Source organism: Ambystoma mexicanum, chromosome 4q (genome assembly GCF_040938575.1).
Source record: "Ambystoma mexicanum isolate Mex_15411 chromosome 4q, UKY_AmexF1_1, whole genome shotgun sequence".
NCBI lineage: Eukaryota > Metazoa > Chordata > Amphibia > Caudata > Ambystomatidae > Ambystoma > Ambystoma mexicanum.
The window spans coordinates 314,019,928-314,047,052 of record NC_090928.1 but is presented as its reverse complement, the minus strand read 5'-3'; the positions used below and the strand labels follow the sequence as shown (position 1 = coordinate 314,047,052).

General features: G+C 43.0%; 1 protein-coding gene across 3 annotated transcripts in view; it reads right to left on the bottom strand.

The window, feature by feature from the left end:
* The window catches only part of LOC138468510 (formin-2-like), a 609,148-nt gene that overhangs the window by 337,454 nt on the left and 244,569 nt on the right, over positions 1 to 27,125 (bottom strand). For all 3 annotated transcript variants that reach the window (XM_069609015.1, XM_069609013.1, XM_069609014.1), the window contains exon 5: positions 4,371 to 4,462. In XM_069609015.1, the coding sequence (XP_069465116.1) occupies positions 4,371 to 4,462 (92 nt within the window). The remainder of the gene's footprint in view (positions 1 to 4,370; positions 4,463 to 27,125) is intronic.

Genomic DNA, 27,125 nt, shown 5'->3' with positions numbered 1-27,125 from the left:
GGAAAAAAATAATGCTTTTAGTTCCCTGGTCACGCAGATTTTAGCGGTACTAATAGCTATATGCCCCTCGCGGCGGGGGCATTACCTACTCTGGTAATGCCCCGGGGCCTTCGTTAAGGCCCTCGCTTCGCTCGGGGCCTATAACTATGGGCCCCAGGGCATTACCTAAGTCGGTAATGCCCCCGCTGCTCGGGCATATTGCTTAATTAATTGGTTACATCACTTTAGCCAGTTGGAGTACCTATTTTTTATTTTCCTAACAGCATAGCAAATCACTACGCTATATCGGAGTCTTCTTTGTCATTTTGATCTCCTTCTAGCCTCACATTTAGCTTTTTGAACGTCATCAAAAATGTTTGTTTCTTTGTGACCCTCTTTGATACTCTGCTATTCACTGCCGCAACATTTTCTGAGAGCTGGGAAATCCAGCCCTCAATTTCGTTGGAGGTCATACTTTCTAGCTCTAGTAGATGGTAGTAGAGTTGATCGATAAAGAATTTACTGATTCCATCTACATTTTTTGCAGACCAACTAATGCTGTTACCACCAGGGTTAGATGTCCTGTCAGCATGGGAAATCGCACACTCGTTTTTATATCCAGGCACACCTGCAGCTTCAGTGCAACGTGGTTGCTAAATCCTTTGTGGAATAAATCATTTTCTGACAAGGTCAAGTAGGCTACCACTACAAAGAAAAGAAAACTTGCTTTGCCTTTTTTCCCCCCACAATGCCAGGTCCACCCGTCTGGGTGATCCCAGTCAGTACATACATTCAACATGACCATATTCAATTTATCCATATAGTTTGGCCACAACCTACCCTGTTTATTTGGTCTTAAATGTTTTGGCCCATTTTTGGCAAATACACAGCCGTTACACTGTATTACATTCAAGTCATCACAATATGGATTCTAGTAGCGTGCCAACAAGATCATATCTTCCTCTTCATTTTTAAACTGGTATGTCAAAATGCCTGCAATACTTTCAAAGATCCCTTCAGTATAGCTCCCCACCCTGGGAGGATCATACACATTTAACAGTAATATCCTTCATTGATTATCAGTGTGCTCTAAATGTATTTCCACCGCTAGTAACTTTTTCTCATGTGTTGGGACAAGCACACTTTGCGCTTTCATATTATTTCGGATACCAATAACAAGACCACCATAAGGGTGCCCCACTTGGCCCTGTAGCCATCAATAACAAAGTCAGAAACCAGCCAGCATTCATGCAACATGAATATATGTTATTACTGAGGGAGCCAGCCGAGTCTGTAAAGTGGCAATGACAACGTGTGTTCTAAGATAATATACCAGTTCATGATCTCAGAGGGATGAGTTGGAAGGAATTCTGAAAGCCAATTCCAATCATGTATGTCATTATTGTTGATGGCTTCTTAACTTGTCGGTCTCCGTTATTCATTACAGTTCTCAGATCCTCAATCGTACCAAGGCCGCTGCATGGATTTAGTTTTACTCTGTTCAAATTTCCATTCACCAGATCGAAGCACAATTTGAAAACGTTAACCTCATACATTTTAATAATCCCAACTATTTCCACAGAGAAGCAATGAATACATGAGGCATTGATCACTGAGTCTTCTATGAACTTGATATACTCAAAATCACTAGATCCCAGGACCCTTAAAGGGGAAATTAACTGCAGCAAGTAAAAAACGAAAAAAAAAACACAGTAGTTAATTAAGTCAGATTGTCGGAAAATAAACTGGTCACAAAAGTTTTAGGATCGAACAGAGTCACCAGGCCTGTTGTCATGTGGGGTAGCTTTAGTCCCCACTACCGGAACAGCAATGGACCAGTGGGGTGTCGAGCATCTGTCAGCAATAATCCCACAACTAGTATTTGAATCGGTCCCAGAATCTTCCATCTCTGAAACATCCACCCTCAAGGTTTTACTGTTTGCCCCTTGATCCTTTCATACCCAACTCTTTAAGGTACCCACTCTTTTGCCTCGCTCTTCTTTCCTCTGTTTTATTTCCCTGTCCTTTTAGAGGCAGTGGTCCCAGGTGCACCCTCGTCCTTCTCACTGTCAGTCGGTTTCAAGCTCATGCCCATATAGCCATTTTTGGATTTGGCAATATTTTGGTACTTGTTTTTATGCCTCTGCTTCCATGTTAGGTAAATCTCCTAAGAGACTTCCCCCCCTCACACGTTAATCACTTTCCTCCTTAGCATCTGATTTTAGTGACTGTTCCACGATTGGTTCAGCGTTAGGGTCTGCAGGAACATTGTCTTTACTCAATATAATGATTGGCAGATTACTGGGGGGAGGACCAATCCTGGTCCACATGTCATGAGCTGTAAGTTTTCCCCATGTGATTGTATCTATTCATGCATCTTCCCACATAGTTCTAATAGAATTTTCATTGCATGCAGCGTAGATATAACAGGTTGTAATTCCAATGAACATTCACTTTCTGCCGAGGAAGCCTCCGTTTCATCACTTTCCATGAAGAGCACAGGTGTAGTGTCCAGTTTGTTGCCTGAGGCTTGCCTGTCACGGGACATTCCTTCTCCTAATGAAGCAGCTGGAATATCTGGAATGACTTGCCTTTCTTGCTCTTCCTGAGCAGCTATTCCTGTTTGCAAGGAAAAGCACAGGTTGAGCAAGGAGTTTAAATCAATCATTGAAGAATTAGAAACATTCTGTGTACTTATAACAGTAGCTATCTGCGTTCTAAATATTTTCTTTCACCAGAGCCTCTGGTTGGAAATAAGTTGTCATTTTCCTGTCCATTCACTGTGTAGTCTTCACCATACTTTCAAGAGGAGGCAAGTCCTGCTCCATACCCACAGGGGTCAGTTCTGTTTTTGGGGGCTGTCTGAAATATCTACGGTAGTCATTATAGTAGTTGATCTTTTATTTCGCTATACCGTCCATTTTTGCTTTGTTTTTATTCATCATTTTACAGTCTTCCGCAGAGAGATCGTCCGCCACATATACACTGTTAAGGGCGCAAGCAAGTAGGCTCACCCTGCCTTAACTTGTCTTCACTGGCAGCAACTGAACCACACCGACTCAGCCTCCTCATTGCAACCACAGACTGCCAAGAAGAAGCACTTGCAGAACATACACGCTAATGCTCTGCGTTTCGATTTTTAAGTCCACCAGTGTAAGGTCAGAGTGTGGAGCATCACACCACCCAAACACAATGCATTGGAGATCTAACGGCACCAGCAGGGTCAGCACTGCAGACTATAGCACTTAAAAAGCACTTGCAGAATGCAGAATTTCTAAATCAATAACTTTCCACGCATTGACAGAGATCTGCCTATCTCCCACAAGGCCAGCCTGTTCAATTGCAATTATTGTTGGGTGCATTTAATCATATCTGCTAGCTGGGATTTTAGCACACACACTGTGTTGATACTAGGAAATGGTATGGGATATAGGAATAACTACCTTTTAGGGATTTTCCATGACTGTGATAGCCTCGCCTCTAGGTTATGGAGAGATTCCCCCTTCACACTATCAAATAAGTATTGTAAATGTTTGGAAAATTATTAACAGGAAAAGGCTGAGCTGTCTAACCCTGGGTCTTTATTCGTTTTCAGTGAGTAAATAGCCATATTTGTGCTTTTGTAATATTTTGTGAAGGTCATTACCTTACAGTGTCTATAAATATAGGAATTATTAAAAAATATATAAATCCTGTGCGTTTTACCGCCTTCCGCAGAGTGAAGTAAATTTCCACCAATGTATCTGCTCCGGTCTGCGTTAGCAACCCAACTGCACACGTAATCGGTCCAGAACTGTTAAGATTAATTTGCATGCTAAAACTTTCCGAGCTCCGTTCCAAAATTCAACTCATTTCACTTGGTTTTCAAGAATGCATATTCCGCCTTATTGGTTGATAGTGTTCCTTGTGCACTGACATTCGGTAGTCTGTGGAAGGCTTTTCTAGTCTTCATTTAGGTTTGCTCCAGAATTCGAATAATTCTGGAGTCTTATGTATCTCTCAAGTTGTGCAGTATAGCTACTTTCTTCATTGGCATATTGTTAATGTTAGCTACGAAGTTGCATGCATTTAAAGCGATCTTGCCTGTAATTTGGGGGTTTTCTTCAAAAAAGTGTGTTATGCCAATCAGTGGGATGAGATAGGCACTGATAATCATACCCTTCCAAGCATAGTCTTAACACACAGCTCCAGATTGCTAAAGTACTGTATTAGGTTAATACATATACTATGTATCTCAGTCATGGCATACGTCAATGTTTTTCTGCAGTCATTAAATGTTCTGTAATATGCAAAGTTAAACTCACCTCTATATGTCCCCATATCCTTAGCCACTGTAGTAAAAGTGATATTATAAAGGTAAACCAATGTTCCTTTTGAGGAGATAGTCTTACCGCTCAGGTTTATCCAGTGACGGTACATCTGGGCTCTCTTCAGACGACTTGACATGATTTGTTAGCATTTCCATTTCATCAGCCTGAGCCCTCTAAAATACAAAAACAAAAGATGGTTTACAAATAAAATAAAAAAATCAGATTGAAAAAAGCACAATGAAGCAATATTAATTTCAAAATCATTTTCTTTGTATTTCCGTTGGCTTGTGTTGCAGGAGGTGCAATATGCAGCAAAGACAATCGACGAAGCAGGCACCATCTTTTACAGAAATGCAACAATTACACAGTGGTCCCAATCAGTGGGAAAATAAAAATGAAAGTTATTGTGATTGTTGCCTTGGACTCATTTTGAGCGACAACAGTTGTTGGGTGTCCTGACCCACGTTTGGACTATTGTGCTGCTACATTTGGTGCTGTGGGCTTAGGAAATCAAAGATGGCGGAAAAGCCCACATTTGCGCCAGAATCCAGGAGAACCGTGCAGTTTTGCGCACACCAAAATGGTCCCCTGACCTGCCACCCACCAGTGCAAAGAAAGATGGTTCTGTGCAAAATCCGTTTTTATTAATGTCAAAAATTGCTAAGATCATGGGCCCGAAACCACCAAACAAAAATCCAACTATGGTTGAGTGTTTTACTTTACTCTACTACAGATCCACATCAATGCCATGTCAAGCAAGGATCATATACTATCAAGTAAAATCCTTTCTTTTTGAAATGTTAATTCAAGACAGCTGTCAAAAATAGGTGCAGTACCAGCATTGGACACTGACCGGCGCTGGCGCTCTATAAATCCTGACAGGAGAGCCGTCTTGCAGAACTGTGCAGTGAACAGAAGGGTGTCTTATGTAATTAAAAGTTCAAAAGACTTGCCCTTCCTGAGAACTCTTAACACCCCAGAGACCCACACCAGGAGGCAGGATATCACATGGCCCTGTTGATTGAGAGGGCGGGGACTTCCCTGCAGCCTGCTGGACCCAACACATTAGACCCTTTCAATTGAATGGGGTATGCTGATTTTGGGTGTGGACTGTAAACAGAGCTCTGCCAGGAAGGAGAGACATGTGACCCCTGACTCCCCCAGTTCCTAGGGGCGGGCCAGACAGGACTGTGTATTCATATTGCAGCAAATATATGTTTAAGTTAAATGCTTCTAAAATCTTGTATTAAGCTCACAGAAATGTACAATTTGGAGATCCTGAAAATGAAAAATTCCCCTCACGATTTGAGCCCAAATTCCACTTTGTACAGTGTTCTGGGACCAAACCCCGCTATTTATTAATATTGCAGACACTGTGTTTAGGATAGAGGCATAGTTATTTCCAGTAATATGCTCAGGGAAGGGGTGCAGGTCTGTGTAAATTTTGAGGAAAAACCAATATGGCGAAAGTCACTAAAAAGCACAAAATGTTGCCATTTTTTAACCCAGGCTCAGAGGGCCATCAGAGTTGGGCGAGAGTGTATCTTAAATTAATCTGTGAAATGTGTATGTAATTTCAACAACGTGTGTACCTGGGAAACCTGTTAGTTATGAAAAATTAATTTTCCAAGTAAAAGCAAAGGGGCGTTTCTTCAATAGACAGACTCTGACTCACTCTGACACACTATCCCTTCTCAAATCAGGTCACAGAGAATCCTTGACCTATCAAATCATGAGATGGTTGGGCATGCAAAATGAGCCGACCCACCCACTTTCAAAACACATAAAAAGAGACTGCTTGGACAAGCAAGAGATTCCTTTTTCCATTTTCTTGCGGAGCATTTTGCCGGACCACACAACATCTAGAAGGAGCATCCAGAACTTAGACTCCAAATAGACTACAGAACTTAAAGCAAAGGCCTAACCCACGAGCTGAGAACTCTTCTCAGCAGGCCTTCAGAATCTAGCCATCCAACCAAACTATTCTATAGCCGGGCGAGCTGTTGGATTCTTTGCCAAGAACCTTTGCCAGAACCAGTAGCAGACCCAGAAAGCAGTGCTGTATTCAGAGAGACCCGAACCAGAGAGACCCAGACCAGACAGCTGTGAAGTTCAGAGCAGAGCTGACCCAGAGAGCTGTGACTTCAGAACCACCCGCCACGAGTCCAGTCTAAACCTGATCAGACCTTGACGGCCTATTTCAACTTTAGAGTGTGAGTACTCAGCTAGAACTGTGCCAGAACCAATCTCTTAGTCTAAAATAATCTGATCCAAACCATTTTACCTGTCCAGAACTGCATCATAGAATCTTGTGTCCCTTCTCCGATTTTAAACCTGTATCATTTTGCAATTTTGAATCATCATTTCATTTCTGAAAAACTACCTTCATAAAAACGTCCGTATCTTTGGAATCGTAGGTGCTACGAACGTGGTTTAACTTACATAGTAAAGCTAAGATTCTAAGCTTTCCATCATGCCTACAACCGACTTATACTCCTTATAGTTCCTCCGTAATCGCGATCGACGCACTCGGAAAAAAGTGCTGTGAATTGACAGTTTGCTTCATTTCAACCACATGTAAAAATATCTGTCTTTTATTTCCATTACTGAATTCTGTTTTCAACCTGATAACCATCCCTGAATCATTGGTAGGGCTGACCTGAACTGATTTAAAGTATCTCTCACTCACCCTGAACCTCTAGAGGGAATTAAAAGCATTTTCAGCATATTTTTCACTTCATTGCCACCACATTTAAAAGGATCTTGCCTGCTTTAAAATCATACCCGTTTTCCTCTAAGATCGCTGGGGGGAACTGGAAATTTGTAATGCATTTGTATTCCTGAGAATTGTGTGCTCACCTTCCATCTCCTTATCTTGCATAGGGGGGGAGGGAATTGTCAAAGAAAAAGTGATCATATTATCTTTTCTTGAAATCATATCAAGTTTATTCTGTGCTGCAATTTTTCCCTCATTGCTGTCCCTTGAAACCATAAAAGTATTTTCTGCTACCTTATCCTTCCTATACTAACTCCTCATTGATTGTAAAGAAGTGTGATATTGTCAGATTATCTATTGTCGATCAACATTATATTCATATGCCTAAGTGTGATATCAAATATTAATTTATTATAAAAGTGTGATATATATATTGTTTAATTTTTCCAAAAAATATTTTCAATTGCAAAAACAAACCTACTTCTTGGCTCAGTGAGGTCAGGGGGATTCAAAGAGAGGGGCGTTATATAAGGGTTTATCATCCAGAGTATAACTTGTCATAAAAATATATAAATAAGGGCTTTCCTTGAGCAATCCCAGACAAGGCACTGACTTAGTGGGAGTGCTTGATTGGAGTCACTTAACAGATTGGGGGCTTGTGCCAGGGATTCTGGATTAGATCTATCACTTGTGCAGATTAATACAGTGTGCTAACTGACAGGATATATAAATTCTGTTGGATCACCACGCCATGTTACACTGTAAAAACACCCCTCAAAGAAACCCTCTAAGGAAACGGTCTATTTTGCAAAATAAAATACAAACTTCTGTAAGTCAGGAAGGAAATCAAATTCCAGAATGACGACCTTGGTAGATATCAAAATAGCCAGAGAACACCTCTTACATAAGCTATTTGTGAGAGGTGAGTGGGCTCATCAGGACCAGGTGGTCTGGTTGCAGGCAATCGCACCCCAGATCACTGAAACAGGGTCAGAAAAAATGGAGAGATCAGGGCCCCTTACATGTGGCCCTGAGTTAACTATATATAGCCCCTAAGGCCAAGGATGAGCACAACAAGATTGCCAGGGTAGCAGCATATTTATATTTATATATGGGAGCCATACAGGACAAATGTGCTGAAGGCCAAGATCTGGCAAAAAGGCAACTGATGGCATTAGAGAAGGCCCAATCTGACCTGGTCTCTTCTGAGCAGAGGCTGCAGAAGAGCCAGGAGTCAGAAAATGATAGTATGCAGTATATTATTAAAATAAAGGAGGATATGGATATCCTGCAACAGAAAAAGTCTGACCAGGATAACAGATTTCTGGCCTTGCAGAAGGAGTACCAAGAAGGTTTGGACACCCTACTGCAGAGCCAGAAAAAGCTGGAGCAACAACTGGACTTCAATAGGGTATGCGCAGAGCAGGTAGTCACCCTGCAAAGCCACCTAGATAGGGAGAAGACAGAGAGCAATAAACTGATTTTGAAAGACCTGGATACCCAGGCAGAGTTTGATCAAGAACCCCAGAAAGCTGGTGCCTTTCAAAGGCAGAAGGGACGACCTGGCGGCACAGATGCAAGCTTAGTCAGGAAAGGAACACCACCGTATGGGCCAGGAAGTCTGCCAATTAAAAGAAAACATTGACGAAAATCACCTGGCCCTCCAGAGGCTGGGTGACCTCCAAAAAGAGCACCAGAACTTGTTAAAGCACACCAGGAGGTGGAAGATGCTCTGGCAAGAAAGGAACAGGCCAGTAGGGATGGGACTCAGGAGGTAACCCTCCTGCAGCAAAGACTGGCCCAGTATTCCAGGACCAATCAGGAGGCGCAGAGAGAAAATTAGGCTCTCTGTCAGCACAATGATAGGCTCCAGCAACAGGTAGCCATGCAGGAGAGACTGATAGAGTCTAGTAAGGCCTTAAATGAGGAACTGAAAGCGCAGGCTCTTGCATTGCAACAGGGAGCAGGGGCTGACAGAGATGAAGTTCGCTGGGAAAGGGAAACACCTGAACATAACCTCAGGAGCCCTAGTACCAGAGGCCTTCATCTCTCCCAGTCCTTGGACTCTGCCACCCAATGTCCCCTGGCGCACATGAGCACAGGGCCACAGGGAGGACAGATTACTATCCAGCCAAAAGTATGAGGTTCATAGGCCAGTACCTCCCAGGAATGGATGAGCTGGCATCCGGGTATGGGCACCCAAGCACAGTGCAATTTAGTGGGGAACCCCAGGAAAGTAGGCCCACTAAGGGCATCCTAAAAACCTCTGCCCAGTTAGGTCAGTGGGGGGGTACCCATCAAATCCTGGCAGCAAGGAGGGATCTGTAGACTCCTCTGAGCAGCCCAGGACACAGGAGACTAGGTCCCCACATTCTGCCAGCCATTCCCAGGCTTGCAGAATCCGGGAAAACCTGGAAGATCAGACGGGGGGCACCTCTGGGAGCAGTGCCTCTGAGTCAGAGGATGAGTGGACCAGGGTTACCCGAACCAAAAAAGCCAATAAGGCAAAAAGGACCTTGCTTAAGGACCTCTTAAAGCAGATCAAGGCAATAAGGAGTGTCATCACCCCTTATCACAAGAACGCCAAGTATTCTGTTTGGGAACACTTGGAGCTTTATGAGCAAATGATGGAGACTTTCCATTTGAAAGACAGCAGTAGCTGCATTCAGTATGTAAAATGGACATTCTCCCCAGAATACTCCAGTTTCTTTGCGGGGCTGGAGGACCAAAATCATTCAAGATGGTCCACCTACAGGGCGGCCATCTTGAAACATTTTTCTGTTCACTGAAATCCCCAAGAGGCTCGCAAGGCAGCCTACAATTTGCAATGTGGGGAGGACCAGGACCCACAATAATTTGTGCAGGAGTTAAAGCATGCTTTTGCGCAGACTACAAAAAGGGTATGCACGGACAGTAAAGGATTTGTTAATACGTCTTTTCCATGCCTTACCCAAATAGATAATGACCCAGCTTGTGAGAGACTTTCACGAGAAAAGATCTTTAGACTGGGTCATTGAGCAAGCCACCCGCATCTATGAGGTGCAGAAACCGGTGGAAAATAAGAATCAGCCCAAAAACCCCAAAACCAACAGCACCCCTGCTGCTGCCAAGGTGGCAGAGGTAAAGGTTGCCCCCGTTTTAGATTTGGAGATGGAGGGGCCTAAAAACCTGCCTGCACCGAATAATACTAAGCCCAGAAGGCCCTCGGGCCAGTCACAGACAGGGAGTCAAGGAGGTAGTCCCACAAATGGGGTCCCTCGCTCCCCTATAAATCCCCGCTATAAGGGAAACAGTCCAATCCTGGGTTATGTGTGGACTCCTCCGGCCCAAGGGGGGGGGGATCCAACCAAGCACCCAACCCAGGGAACTTCCCTCTGCACTTCCCCCAGGAGGGCAGAAATTCACCAAATCCTGGGCAAAACTTGTTCCCCGGGTATCCACCCAACTTCCAGCCCCCAAATCATCCATCCTTCTTTCCCCAACTCCCTGAGCCCAGACAACCGAATCCGGGAGAGGGGAGGCCAAGGGTGGAGGGGTACCCAAATCTTCCCAACCCGGGGTACTACCAGAGAAGGGATAGCTACCCTTCCTGGGATCAGCCCAGGGAAGAAAATAGAACCCCGTATCAGCCTGAGCGGGTTTCACAGTTAGAGCGCCAGGTCCAAAATATGGCACGGGATCTGGGTCACGTACTGAGGGCTCAACAGAACCCTCAGATGAGCATGCCACCGCAGAATGCCCCAAACTCTGGGCCTGTTGCTCCAGAACAATGACGGGGGCAGCACCCCGATAACCCACCGGTTCCCAGGGAGGAGGCACAAGGGGAAGGGGGGTATAAAGCCTTGGAGGAAGCTTCCTTCCCCACTTGTGAACAACCCCTGGAAACCCAGGAACCGGAAACAAAATCTCCTGCCCCTGAAAGTCTGCCTCCCAAGGAGCAGAGGGGGGGGGTAGGAGAAACAAAGTACCCAAACAGACCCACTTTGTGAAGGAGGTACAGATCTTCCAATTTGAGGGAGAGGGATCCCAAGAGGATCCTGGGGAAAGGATCTTCTCCTTCAGAGATGGGGGAACTCCTCCCAAGGAAAAATGGGTCCAAAAGGGATTCCAATCCAGACTGGGTAGATGGGGGGGATTGAGCTGTCGCCGCCCATCATTCTATCCCAGAACCAACAATACTGAAAACCCCTGGTTCAAACCCATCCTGGTGACTGCCTCCAAAAAGGGGGGGGCGGCCCAGAACCGGAAGCAGGGGAACCCAAAACCGCATCAATAGACTGGGTAGATGTGGGGATTGAGCTGTCGCCGCCCATCATCCTATCCCAGAACCAACAGCATCAAAACCCCGGGTTCAAACCCATTCTGGTGACTGCCTCCAAAAAGGGGGGGGCGGCACAGGACCGGAACCAGGGGAACTCGAATATCCTCTTTGAAGTTGCCAACTTTTTCTTGCAGATTCCCATGACTCTCCACAGAATTCTGCCCAAATCTCTTCTCTCCCAACGTCCAACACCAGAAAATTAGCCCACCAGTTGTCCAAAAATGTGCATTATCTGTGCCCCTGGAGGAGAAGGAGGGAAGATACAATGCCCCGGTACAAGTACAGGGGCAGGGTACAATTTGGCACTTGTGGACACTGGATCCCAAGCAACCCTTCTGTCCAAAAGGGCCTTTGATGAACTAAATGCAGGAAGGGGGGAGAATTACCGTAATCCTCTCACCTCTCTTCCTGGACAACTGCAAACTTTGACGGAAAGGAAATTCCTGTCGAGGGGACTGCAGATTTGGACATCAAAATTCGGCGACACAAGGTGAATCTCCCGGTCAGAGTAGTGACTCCAGAGGGCACCCCTTGTTTACTAGGGAATGACCTCCTGAGAAGGTTGTCACCCCTAATAGATTGTGTAAACAAGGTCCTCTGGACCCAGACTAGCCGACCAATAAAATTAAAGCAGAGTGTCAACCATGTTAGTTTAAACGGCACGTGCCCCATGGTTGAACAAAAATCTGACCAAGTAGAATTTCACTTCCAGAACAACCAAATTCCAGATGTGACAGCAATAGCAGTAGGGCAACAGACTGGTGATGGGGGGTCCTCTCTATTTCTGAAAATCAACCTTCCTTCCAGTTTAAGGTGGCATTCCACACTGGAAGGAAACACTCTGAAATTCTTTACTAATCCACAATCAGGCATTCCCACTCTGATAGTCCAGAAAGATGTGAAATCAGCTCAGAGCCTGGCTGATATTCAGCAAATTGGAGAGCAGTTGTTCATCCCTGTTCAGTTAAATGATGGGAAGGACTCTGTTCTCGCCCGAGTGTGTGTGAACAACGGTAAGAGCTTCATCAGCGAAGGCATGTTCCGCCAACTTCCAAAAGATCCAGCCACTCCCACATTCAAACTGATTGACAAATGGAAAATGGATCTGGAAACACCCAATTACAAACATCTCCTGCCAAGCAGGTGCATGCTCAAAATCTCCATTGGCAACAAGAGCATAGTCCATAATTGTTGGGTCGTGCGAGACGTCACCTCCGCCTTTTACTTAGGCAGTGATATTCTCAATCGCTTTGCCATTAGTTTGGACATAATAAACTTCAAAGCTTGGTCCCGATTAGCGGATAATCCCATGGGCTTTGATGATCCAGAAAAAGCATTTAGGTCAGCTCAATTGCTACCTTATGCAGTTGAAATTCAGGTTAAAGAGGAAGTCACCATCCCAGAAAGGACCCGACAATTCTCCCTGGAAGTGAAAGTTAAGAGGACAAAAATTGAAAAACCCTGATACTTATTTCATCTAAATGCTTCTCTCCAACAGCAAGGGTTGGGGGTAAACCCAACACCATTAGTCAACATAGAACATGACACCATTCCAATAGAAGTGGATAATAGCGACTTAAAGAGTATTACTCTAGCCGCGGGCAACATTACTGGAATGGCCGTTGATGACCGACATTTCTCCATTGATTTAGGGAAGGAACTGTTAGGACCAATCCCCAAGGACTGTTTTGACAGTGACAGTGAGGACAATACAACACCAGACAGGATCTTTACCCGGCATGGGGGGAACTTCCTGGTGTACACTTCATGCCCTTATGGCAAGGAAGATGTGACTTGTGACTTCAGAAGGGATGAGGTGATTTTCCAGGTCCATGAGGGCTGCCTTTCCCACCTGAAGCCACCAGTCCAAATCAGCATTCTGACCAGGGACTTTTCCACCCAGCTGGAGGAGGCCGCTGAGATAGCGAAACCAGAACTCTTTCCAGGCTTCAGGCAGATGGTGGAAGAGAGTCAACCTAGCTGATGCCTGCGTGACTCTGGAACAGAAGCAAAAGTTGAAACAAATTTTCTTGGATTTCCAAGATCTCTTTGCGGTAGACTCATATGACTGTGGTCGCACCGACATCCACACAACAATTATTCCCACGGACTCTGGCATGACTCCAGTGTTTTTGAAGCAATATCGTTTGCCTCTCGCATCCATGGAGCCCCTTACTGAAATAATTAAGAAACTTGAGTCCCGGGGAATAATCCGTCCAGTACACAGCACCTTCAATAATCCTGTGCTGGGAATATTGAAGCCAAACAGCCAGTGGAGACTCTGCGCCGACCTTAGGGAGCTCAACAAACAGGTCCATACTTCCCGATGGCCTCTGCCCTACATTGACCAAGGGCTGGCCCAGATTCAGGGGTCACAGGTATTCACTGCAATAGACCTGACCAATGGACACTGGACCATGCCTGTCAGTAGGGAGGACCAATACAAACTGGCTTTTACCTTTGGGGGCCAGCAGTACACATGGACCCGAACTCCCTTCGGATACCTCAACTCCGGCAATTAATTCAACATTTTCCTACATAAGTCCATGCCCGACCTGGGTGTGAGGGGTAATCTGGCTTATGTAGATGATGTCCTCATCAAAAGTTCATCTGTGGAAGAACACAGAGGAGATCTGTTATGTTCTGACACAGTTGAGGGCCGCCGGAGCAAAACTTTGCTTTCAGAAAGCACAGTGGTGTAGAACCCGTGTTAATTTCTATTGGGCATGAGATTACTCCTCAGGGTCTCTGTCCCCAGGAGAAGAAAGAGGAAGCACTTCAGAACTGAAGGATACCACAACTCTGCGGGAACTAAGGAGCCTCTTTGGACTGACTAATTACAGCAGAAAGTTCATTGAGGGCTACGCAGAGATCACTAGACCCCCGATTCATTTTTTGAAGGGGGAGGTCAAGTGGGAATGGGGTCCAGAACAATCCAAGGCAGTAAGACAGCTCAAAAGAAGCCTCTCACAAGCGCCCTGCCTAGCTTACCCTGTCAGAAACAAGGAGTTTTTCCTGGAGATAGGGTTCTCTAATACGTGCTTGACGGCAGTATTATACCAAAAGCATGACAAGGTCAATAAAGTAATCTCCTATGCGAGCAAAACTTTATCCTCTGTGGAGGAAAAATTCAACGATTGTGAGAAGGCACTCCTGGCAACGGTGTGGGCATTGAAGAATTACCGCCCGTTCATCCAGGGGGAACACATCATAGTGGAGACTCCACACCAGCCTCTGCAATACCTCCAAAGTGACAAAATCCGGGCCAGAAATGTGAGTAATTCCCGAATTACTTCCTGGATTCTGTCAATGCAAGGCTTTCCTGTGGAGGTCAGATATGGCCAAAACAAGAAGAGTCCCCTCACGCAAGGTCTGGCTGACTTGCATGATTGTGCCAGAGAAAACTGTCTCGAGGACAAAAGTCTAAAAATCAAGGACAACATGGAGGCATACCTTAATTCCCCACACAAAGTCTTTGAAGAAGACAAGTGTGAGGGAATGCACACTGTCTATGTGGATGGATGCTCTTACCATGTTGACAATGGGGAGAGAACTGGTGGCCGGCGTAGGGAATGCATGTGTGAATGAGTCCCCAGAACCCACCGCTGGGTACAAAATTGGTCCCCGAAGTAGTCAGGTGGCAGAATTGATGGCTGTGCATCAGGCCATCCTCACTGCTGTCCAACATCAACTCCACGAACTGGTCATAATCAGAGATTCAGATTATGTACGGAACGGGTTTGTGGAGCACCTGGTTAACTGGAAAACCAGAGGCATGTTATGTGCTAATAACAAACCCTTGAAACATGGGAAGTTAATCCAAAATATTGATGATCTGGTCACCTCAAATGGGATGACCATCTACTGGAAGAACATCAAGGGTCATTCCAAAGTAGAGGGACCAGACAAAACTGGAAATGACTTAGCAGATCAGCTGGCCAAAACCGGGGCCATCCAAGGGGATCTAATAGAGATTGAGTCCCTGTTGGGGGAAATCCAGGTCACTGCTATCACTAGGTCCCAGAAAAATGTTCACAATGATATTTCAACTGCACAATGGAGAAAGGAGACCCCAGATGCTGATTTGATTACAGCTCAGAAGGGGGATCCAATAATTGGTAAGTTTTACCAACACATTGAGGAACCTGAGAACTTTCCTCTGACGGATACCGATTACATTGGGAAAGAGGACCTTAGAGTGTTGATGAAATGTTCGAAAATGTTCCGAATACAAGACGGTTTGTTGGTAAGGAAATCCCAAGCTGGTCATGATCAGTGGGTGGTCCCTACCTCATTCCGAAGCCTGATGTTAAGTCATGCCCATGATGCGGCCACCACCGGTCATAGGGGGTTTCATACAACACTTGAGATCTTAAGAGAGGTTGCTTACTGGCCACACATGGGGCAGGACCTCAACCAATACTTGAAGGGGTATCAGATGTGTGCACAATTTCAGCCAACATCCCTCACACACCGTGCGCCTCTCCAAAAGAGGGGGATGACACTACCATGGTCAGATTTGCAAATCGACTTCATAGGCCCCGTGATTCGCTCCTCTAGGGGAAACAAGTACATGTTGACGGTCATGTGCTTGTTTACCAAGTGGGTGGAATGTCTCCCAGCCCCAAACTGCAAGGCAGAAACAGCAGCTGCCCTGATGATCAACCACATCTTTTCACGTTTTGGTCTACACCAAAGGATTGAGTCAGACAGAGGTAGCCATTTTACCAGCAAAGTAATGACTAAGATGTGGGAGATACTGGGGGTCAAAAGGAAGCTACACATTGCTTACCGGCCAGCCTCTTCTGGCGCAGTTGAACGTTACAACAAAACCATTGTGAGCATCTTAAAGAAGTTTGTGGCAGATTCTGGGCCAAGTTGGGATATCAGATTACCTCTGGTCCTAATGGCCATCGGATCTACCCCTTCATCTGCAACTAAAATGTCACCATTTGAGCTGATGACTGGACGCACAATGGTGCTTGCCCAGCATTTGCTCTACAGGACCCAAGAGCAGACATTGATAAATGCCTCCACAACTCATGAGTATGTGGAGAATTTAAGGAAACACCTTCAACATGCTTTTGCCTATGCTCAGCGGAATCTAGAAAGATCAGCTGATAGCATGAAGACCCATTACGATTTGAAGACCACTCGGAAAGAATACAATGTGGGAGACCGGGTCTATCTATACAATTTCCAAAGAAACCAGGCGAAACAGCGAAAATGTTTGCCTACATGGAAGGGACCATTTGAAATTGTAGATAAGATCTCCCCAGTTGCCTACAAGATCCGCCTCCCCAAAGGTAGTTTGGCGGAAGGGGAAGACAAGTGGGTCCATATAAATCAGTTAAAGTGTTGCCATCCCAGGCACACACTGCAGCAACTGGAGGAGTCCTCTGCAATACCAGAGGGGACCGCTCCAGAGTAATTCAGTTCCAACCCTAAAATATCACACATATAGTCTCTAAAATATTATGATTCTTGAATGAAAATGTCTTCTAATTATATCTTGTTTTTTTTTAAATAAGGATGTAAATGTCTTGATTTATAAAATGTAAATGCTGCCCCACTATATCAATAGTGGGGTAGAAATGTCTACAAATAGGTATTGCCGCTTTGCTTTGTCATCCTAGGAGAAAGAAAACCTGGAGACTGACCACGGAAGATGACCTGGGGACCGGGAGCAAAGATCCGAGGGGCCCGGGGTCCCGCCCAAAACTCCCATCAGGACCGGCGAGGAGAACTGATCGATCCACCCTGATGGAGGAAAAGATGCTGAACTTTGTCATCTGCGGAATCGGAAGAAGATGATGCGCACATCCCAGCGCGTGGATCAAAACATCCTTTGCACCCGACTCCCCCTCAACTCGAAATCAAAGCGCAGTCGGGCGGGGGGGGTTTGTTGGGTGTCCTGACCCACGTTTGGACTATTATGATGCAACATTTGGTGCTGTGGGCTTAGGAAATCCAAGATGGCGGAAAAGCCCACATTTGCGCCAGAATCCAGGAGAACCGTGCAGTTTTGCGCACACCAAAATGGTCCCCTGACCTGCCACCCACCAGTGCAAAGAAGGATGGTTCTGTGCAAAATCCGTTTTTATTAATGTCAAAAATTGCTAAGATCATGGGCCCGAAACCACCAAACAAAAATCCAACTATGGTTGAGTGTTTTACTTTACTCTACTACAGATCCACATCAATGCCATGTCAAGCAAGGATCATATACTATCAAGTAAAATCCTTTCTTTTTGAAATTTATTAACTCAAGACAGCTGTCAAAAATAGGTGCAGTACCGGCATTGGACACTGACCGGCGCTGGCGCTCTATAAATCCTGACAGAAGAGCAGTCTTGCAGAACTGTGCAGTGACAGAAGGGGGTCTTATGTAATTAAAAGTTCAAAAGACTTGCCCTTGCTGAGAACTCTTAACACCCCAGAGACCCACACCAGGAGGTAGGGTATCACATGGCCCTGTTGATTGAGACGGAGGGGACTTCCCTGCAGCCTGCTGGACCCAACACATTAGACCCTTTCAATTGAATGGGGTATGCTGATTTTGGATGTGGACTGTAAACAGAGCTCTGCCTAGAAGGAGAGACATGTGATCCCTGACTCCCCCAGTTCCTAGGGGCGGCCAGACAGGACTGTGAATTCGTATTGCAGCAAATATATGTTTAAGTTAAATGCTTCTAAAATCTTGTATTAAGCTCACAGAAATGTACAATTTGGGGATCCTGAAAATGAAAAAAGCCCTCATGATTTGAGCCCAAATTCCACTTTGTACAGTGTTCTGGGACCGAACCCCGCTATTTATTAATATTGCAGACACTGTGTTTAGGATAGAGACATACTAATGTCCAGTAATATGGTCAGGGAAGGGGTGCAGGTCTGTGTAAATTGAGGAAAAACGAATATGGTGAAAGTCACTAAAAAGCACAAAATGTTGCCATTTTTGAACCCAGTCTCTGAGGGGGATCAGAGTTGGGCGAGAGTGTATCTTAAATTAATCTGTGAAATGTGTACGTAATTTCAACGACGTGTGTATCTGGGAAACATGTTAGTTATGAAAAATTCATTTTCTAAGTAAAAGCAAAGGGGCGTTTCTTCAATAGACTGTAAGACTCTGACTCACTCTGACACACTATCCCTTCTCAAATCAGGTAACAGAGAATCCTTGACCTATCAAATCATGAGAGGGTTGGGCATGCAGAATGAGCCAACCCACCCACTTTCAAAACACATAAAAAGAGACTGCTTGGACAGGCAAGAGATTCATTTTTCGATTTTCTTGCGGAGCATTTTGCCGGACCACACAACATCTAGAAGGAACATCCAGAACTTAGACTCCAAATAGACTACAGAACTTAAAGCAAAGGCCTAACCCACAAGCTGAGAACTCTTCTCAGCAGGCCTTCAGAATCCAGCCATCCAACCAAACTATTCTACAGCCGGGTGAGCTGTTGGATTCTTTGCCAAGAACTTTTGCCAGAACCGGTAGCAGACCCAGAAAGCAGTGCTGTATCCAGAGAGACCAGAACCAGAGAGACCCAGACCAGACCGCTGTGAAGTGCAGAGCAGAGCTGACCCAGAGAGCTGTGACTACAGAACCACCCGCCACGAGTCCAGTCTAAACCTGATCAGACCTTGACGGCCTATTTCAACTTTAGAGTGCGAGTACTCAGCTAGAACTGTGCCAGAACCAATCTCTTAGTCTAAAATAATCTGATCCAAACCATTTTAACCTGTCCAGAACTGCATCATAGAATTGTGTGTCCCTTCTCTGATTTTAAACCTGTAAAAGTGTCATTCTGCCATTTTGAATCATTATTTCATTTCTGAAAAACTACCTTCATGGTTTAACTTTCATCTTAAAGCTAAGACTCTAAGCTTTCCAACAAGCCTACAACCGACTTGCTACTCCTTATAGTTCCTCCGTAATCGCGATCGTCGCACTCAGAAAAAAGTGCTGTGAATTGACAGTTTGCTTCATTTCAACCACGTGTAAAAATATCTGTCGTTTGCTTCCATTACTGAATCCCGTTTTCAACCTGATAACCATACCTGAATCATTGGTAGGGCTGACCTGAACTGATTTAAACTATCTCTCACTCACCCTGAACATCTAGAGGGAATTAAAAGCATTTTCAGCGTATTTTTCACTTCATTGCCACCACATTCAAAAGGATTTTGCCTGCTTTAAAATCATACCTGTTTTCCTCTAAGCTCGCTGGGGGGAACTGGAAATTTGTATCGCATTTGTATTCCTGAGAATTGTGTGCTCTCCTTCCATCTCCTTATCTTTCATAGGGGGGAGGGAATTGTCAAAGAAAAAGTGATCATATTATCTTTTCTTGAAATCATATCAAGTTTATTCTGTGCTGCAATTTTTCCCTCATTGCTTTTCCTTGAAACCATAAAAGTATTTTCTGCTACCTTATCCTTCCTATACTAACTCCTCATTGATTGTAAAGAAGTGTGCTAGTGTGAGATTATATATTGTCGATCAACATTATATTTGTATGCCTAAGTGTGATATCAAATATTAATTTATTATAAAAGTGTTATATATATATTGTTTAATTTTTCCAATAAAACTTTTAAATTGCAAAACAAACCTACTTCTTGGCTCAGTGAGGTCAGGGGGATTCAAAGAGGGGCGTTATATAAGGGTTTATCATCCAGAGCATAACTTGTCATAAAAATATATAAATAAGGGCTTCCCTTGAGCAATCCCAGACAAGGCACTGACTTAGTGGGAGTGCTTGATTGGAGTCACTTAACACAGTCCAATGGTTTCTCATCAGAGTTATACTTGGAATTGCCTGGAATACAATACCATGAGTGAACACCGTTTTATAGCGAAATCCTTTGGTTTGTACAATCACCTGAAAGGACACTTCCCAACTCATTTTCAGTTACAGAAAAAAAACTTTCTTGAGCAGTGTGGGGAAGTAGAGCCAAGGACAGCACATGTCCCTTGCACAAGTTGGTGCCTGTTCCAACCTTACGAATGTTGCATCAATGTTGCTAGTCTGCTAGTCATGGCTGGGGGATAGCCAAATACATATTCCTAACTCCTATGTAATCTTGCTCTCTATTCCCTGTGTGTTGTGCACAGACCATTGGCAGAAGGTGATGCGTTCATTTGTATGTTATAGGACATTTTCAATGTTTTCTAATTAAGTTATCAAATGCGCGTATGGGGTAATAACTGCACTAAACATATCAGAGGAAGTGAACTGACAGTTTATGGCATTTATCACATGAATATGCTTAAGCCAGAGCAGCCGTCTTAAATATCGTGAGGTTCTTGTTCAGTTTGGGGATTGTTTAAGAGATCTAGGATAGGACATGTGCCTTACCCAGGAGCAAGTCTCTGTAGGCGGGGAAAAGCCAAACTGTGGCCCCAGGTTAAAGCAGGGTATTAACGAATGAGATCCAAGAAACCAGAGGTGGAGGTGGTGGTTCAGAAGGGTGAGTGCTTCAGTCCATCAGAAATCAGATTCTTCAGTGCTAAAGAGAATGTTCTTCTCCTTTAAATATTGGATCAGTTCTCTCGGAAATTGTACTGGCCCAATGATTAGGGTATGTACTTTCTAGCATAAATCAAGTGATCACTTTTCTTTCTCCAAAACATCTTACCTTCGATATTCTGATATATAAACATGCGTACCACATGACTTGGAAATCTCCATCTTGTGATAATCTGATCCGTTCATCAGTAGCCCTAAATTCAAGTGCCCCGGTGGCAGTAAATCAGAACACATGCCCCTCAAGTTGACAACATGTCAAACCGATATGGTACGCCCCTTGTCATGACACTGGTGCAGAGCATAGTCAGAAGTCCACTATAAAGAACTACTCCATCACATTACCTAACACAACACAAAGGATACATAACACAGTTAATGTTTTCTCGCTTTTCACAAAAAGATAACAAGTTACACGTTTCAATAATTACACAGCCGAGAATTTACTTAGTCATTATATTTCTTATTGCAACAGAAACATTTAAATACATCCAACAGAACCATTACAACTTTTTTTGCACATATTCGATAGACGAACAGATGGTTTACTCCCAGACATAGTAATCATGTTTAGGTTGACAGTCATCATCTGTGCAATCTTTCGGATTTCATTTGTCAATGTTTTAATCCGAGTACTTGAATTAATCAAGGGAAAGTTCCATGGATTAAAATAGAATTCAATGCAGTTGCATCATCCATTTTGTTTCAAAGCACATGACACTTCGTTTGGGAGAAAAAACTATCATTACACATCCAAAATAAATCTTTGCTCTGCGCATGAAATGAAGGCATGTTTGTCCTGATGACAGGCACCGCAAATGGACAAATAGGATCAGCACATTCGTCCCAGAAGATACAGATGGTATCCGTTTGTGATGGTGATGCTCCAGTTCTCGTTGAAGAATCCATCCACGGGCAAATGGTTCCCATGACATACAAAAAATGGTAGATGTAACTATTTAGATGTAAATATATATATATATCTATTCTTTGCTGCTTTATAATACGCAAACATTTTTTAGGTGCTATCTTATTCTTGGCACCTATAATAATAAACATTTTTTTATGTATTCCGCTTCTTTGCATATTTGCACAGCCTAATTAAATAGGCAATACTACCATTAGGCATTTTTTCCCATTATACCACTGCCCATTTCCGCTGGACTATATATATATATATATATAATTACAGCATTTTTACTTCTAATAGCCATATACAGAATGCTGCACTTTGCTGCTTAAACAGATGGCAGATATAAGTGCTAAGGAGTACCTTACTTAAGTTGCTTTGCTGTATTTTTACAAAGCGGCACATAGTATTAGTATTTTGAAGTAATGCTGCTAAACATTAGCCAGACCACGACACAGCATGTTAAAATCAAATGCTTTCAATGAATGTTCGCTCATTCACAAATGTTATATACAACATTTTTTCTGTGTCAGTTTTTTATATATATATAAAAACAGCAATTGCATCCGTTAATTATCATTTTATGTCTTTCTTTATATGTAAAGATGTAGTCTATGTGTACTCACCCTCTTTGACTGTGTACCTTTTGTATGTTTAAAGATGTCCGCTTGCTTAAACGTGACAAAGCGGCAAACAACAGATAGACACTCTATACCGACGATCATAGAGTGGTCAAAGCTTAAAATTGCAGTCCATCATCTGTTTTGATTGTTACCTACGTGATCAAGCGGTTTGCATACCGCGAAACACGTCGTTCCTTTCTTATCAGGATGTTTCCCTTTCCTGCACCTAAATACTATTAAAGAAGAAACTTTTGTTGCCAGGAATCCTTGTGGTTTTTTTTTCCTCTTATTTTTTGCACGGATATTTTACTCCACTAGCAGCCTTTCTCTGGAAAGGCTTCCTTCTGCTATATATATATATATATATATATATATATATATATGAAAAGAATGCCTTTTGAAAAAGACAGCAGGTGGAATGCACTCCAGAGAGCAGCTGCAATCAAGAACCAGTATCCTTGCAGCAAAAGAAAGTGGAAAGAAACTCCTCAGCACTCCTGGCAACACATTTTCTTTATTGGTGTGAGTACATCAGGAAGGAAAACAAAGAACGACGCGTTTCGCGGTACACAGACCGCTTGATCACGTGGGTTTACCAACAACACAGAGAATGGACTGCAATTTATCCCCCGGCTGACTCTCTGATTTCACATAGAGAGTGTCCTCCTGCTATGGACTGTTTGTTCATCATGTTTTGTAAGGCAGCCATATTGGAACGATTCAACAGTATGTGATTACTCATGAAGGAGTTCTAACTTTGTCCTCCAATATGTGCCACATGAATTACTTTCATCATTTGTAAGCGCATAGTAGACACACAGTATGTGATATAAAAATATTGCATTATTTTCACAAATCAATCATTCATTTTTCAATTTCAGCAATATGCCATAGTTTTTAGACATAATTTATATGTCTAAGAATGCGTTTGTCAATGCATCAAAAAGGCGGAATTGGTCAGATGTGACTCCTAGCTACATGATCGTAAATTAGCAATGGTAACCTATGCAAACTAGAGTCTAGCGTACTCAAATAGACCTCGGACTAGGTGCATATAGACGGTAATGATATGTGCAAAATTGCCAAGTATAAAACATTTGGATGTCTGTGCAAAAATAGCATTCCAGCAGCGAAATTACATGCATAGCAGCAATAAAATAAAGTGCATAGTGCTCTCCGTCCATGCACATACCTCTCTTATTTATATAAGCCTCTCAGCTTTATGCTTTACTAAATGGATACATTATCCAATATATGTCAAATAAAGCGAATCTCTATAAATTTAGATTTTTTCACATTCTGAGGTATGTGCATGGACATCTGCTCTGTTCATCATTCCGCAAAAGGTTCCTTTTTATAAAGTGCAAAGTGCGTGCAAACAATTGCTGGATCATAAAGTGCATAGTGCATAAAACATCCAAATTCATAATGCTAAATAGAGAACCATGTTGGTCGTATAAAAGGTAAAGAATGTGTCTCTTTCATATAAATCTATATGTCTGCACCAAGGATTTTATAGAGGTAAAGATGTATCGACAATAGAGTATAGGTAAAACCCTTCTATTATGGAGTCCGCATAGGATTATCATCGATATGACGCCACAAAACAGGTACAGTCAAGTTAAAAAAAAATATATATATTAGAACCCATTGTCAAAAAGAAGGAACATTGTTACCTGCATTTAAATAAAACATAACTTTACATCTATTCCCTATATACAAAGGAATCATAAATGCATTAGATATTGTTTTTTTTCTTTTCAGCAAATATAGAAGGATTATATCAAAGTGTGGCAAATCATTATTTTAATATTTTTGAAGTTTACTCTATACCTCACAACTTTCCCTGTTACATGGGGGTGTATTCGAGCATGTCCTGAGCTTCAGGGTGCAATTATAATGTGCAAACAAAACTAAAAGTTCCATCATTCAATTCGAAGCCAAAACCAAAATGTTCAATAAGACGACATGCAAGTTGTAACACTTTGAAGAGATCAGTTGCACTTTTTTAGCGATGTATTCACTATTTGAACACTCTTTTTACAGGTTATGTTTTACAGGCAATATTGACAAGAAGAAATGAAAGTTTGCAAATTGAAAGCCAACAGGGAGTAAGAAGGAAGAAGTAGTCAAGGAAGGGGTAGAAAAGCAACCCTATTTGTGAACAGCTGTGTTGTGAAAGTGTCAAGATGGCAAGAGGTCGGAAGTGGGCAACTGGTTGCAGGACCTGTAGTGGGTGGAATGGGTGGCCTGTTAACTTCACCTAGACCAGGAAGCCCCAACCAGGTGAAGAGAATGGTGAAACCAAGATAAAGACTGAACATTGTGATCTGCCACAGGGCTTGAAGCTTGTAGAAGGTAACCCTTGAGCCCTTTGGAATATTGTTTTTGTGCATCAGCAGTCGCAGCTTCGGGGAAGGAATCCTCTTAGCTTCTGTGGAATATTGTTTTGGTGAATTATTATTTCAAGAAGGAACGGTTGCAATCCTGAACTTGCAAAGGGAACTAGAGATTGAATGAGACTTTTAGTTGTATCATCCCCTACACTAAATTTATCAGTTAAAAGTGAGGGCAAGCATTTTTTTGTACTAAGAAGATCAAGCCTTCCCTTAGTATTATTTAGGTAGGGAACATTCCCTCCTTAGAGTTAGGACAATATATAAGTTACACCACCCTGACAATTTAAATAAAGGTTTTTAAAACGATTCCGTCTGTGTCAATCTCTTGATACCATGCTTGTCTCACAGAACCAATTACACATTTCCAGCTGGTACTTTTTCAAGATATTTCTCCTCTGTGAAAGATAGTGAACTAAAGTCTCTGGGTAAGTCTCTCGTAACCAGGACTAATGTCTGGCAGACGGGCCCCCAGCACCCCCTTGTTTTTTGCATATTTAAGTAACTTTGGGCTTCACCCTAAATTACTAGAGGAATCCAGACATGGACCCCTTGGTCAACATTCTTAGAGAGGCACAGCTCCACCCTACTGATGAGGTACAACCAGACTGAAACGTATGTCTGGAGTTGCTGTTGGTACACTTGTCAGAGCAGAATTGCTTAGAATTTTGGTGCTGGACTGCCCTAGGGCAGGACAAAGACTGATCTGTTTTAGATATTTCTCCTCTGTGAAAGATAGTGAGCTAAAGACTCTGGGGTAAGTCTCTCATAACCGGGACTAATGTCTGGCAGAGGGACTCCCAGGACCCCCTTGTTTTTTCAACCTTTTAACACATACAGCCTTATATGGTAAATCTGAACACATTGTCTGGCTAAAGCTTGGTCCAGCTACATCCCAAAGAAATAGTACTAAAATCCTACCAAGAGATAGAAACAATAGCCACGAATGAGCACAAAAGCCAGGACATTTTAAAAACAATTTAATTGATACATACTACCCAAACAGAAGTACTCGTTTGGGAAACATGTGCCTGTATGACATAGCCCAAAAACAACTCGTACAAAAGAAATGTGACACTAAATGAGACAACTGGCAAATATTCAGTCGCAACTTGTGAAGGAATCCTAGTAATACTTACGAAACCCAGCATAATTAATCATGTGAAGTTAACATTGAAATCTCTGCAACATACAGAACTTTATTACATGGCACTACTGCAACTTCTTACACCTTGGAGAACAGAAAATAATTATTAGGTGACCATGACGCATTTGAAGCTGCATTCAAAGCAAATTAAAGCAGTTTAACACATATCAATTTTAAATAATACTAATAAATGTGTGACAATTAATCGACAACAAGAGGAAGAAATTGAAGCTCTACTAGATAAAGACACTCCTGAGGGAAGTTAACCTTCCCTTACAGGAAGCCGAGAACACCTTGGAGAACCAATAATTCTAAATGAAGCAGAAATAGTCCTGACTGAGGTATAAAACTCCATGTATCAATGTAAACAAACTGAAGAAGACTTGTCAGTGCTCAAATCACAGCTAAATGATGAACAACTCACCATTTATCTAGAAGTCACTGAAGAAATTGAACATCGTTTAAAACATGAAACTAAAGGGTGTAGCTGTAAAAACTATAAACCTCTGCTCCTGTATGTTAGTGGTGAATCTGGTTCTGGTCAAACGTTCTTAATTCTAATATTCAGCAAATTTCTAGAAAGCCTGTTGTAAGAGGGTTTAGCTGCCTACAACATAGGAGGTGTAACTTTACACTGACTACTGTTCCTCCGGGTAGAACACCAAAACAAATTAGAATACTCCAAATTATCAGCATAAGCTGCTACTGAAGTACGCAGAATTCGGAAACAAATGAAAGTGCTCCTGATAGATGAAGTAAGCACAGTTTCCAACCTCATGTTGACTTTCATTCATCTCAGAATACAAGAAGTCCTAAAAACAGACTACGAAGAACTGCTTGGAGGAAAACACGTAATTGTTTTCAGAGACCTAACGTTAACACCAGTAAAAGGTCAACCTATCTTCAAAACATTAGGACACAAACAATGCCCCAACATACTCAGCAGCATTGGAAATAGAACTCTCTGGCAACATTTTCTCTGCAGAAAATGAACTCAAAACATGCATCAGTCTGCAGATCTACCCATGCCAACATTTCAAAAAGCATCACAACTTGTCTGCTTGCCGAAGATGCAAAATCCCTGATAAATACTAGACTAATCCATGAGCTATGTGGGCAAAACACATCTGCTCCTGATGTGATAGAACAATGAACTCAACAAAATATAAAATGCATGTCCTTAATGCCAA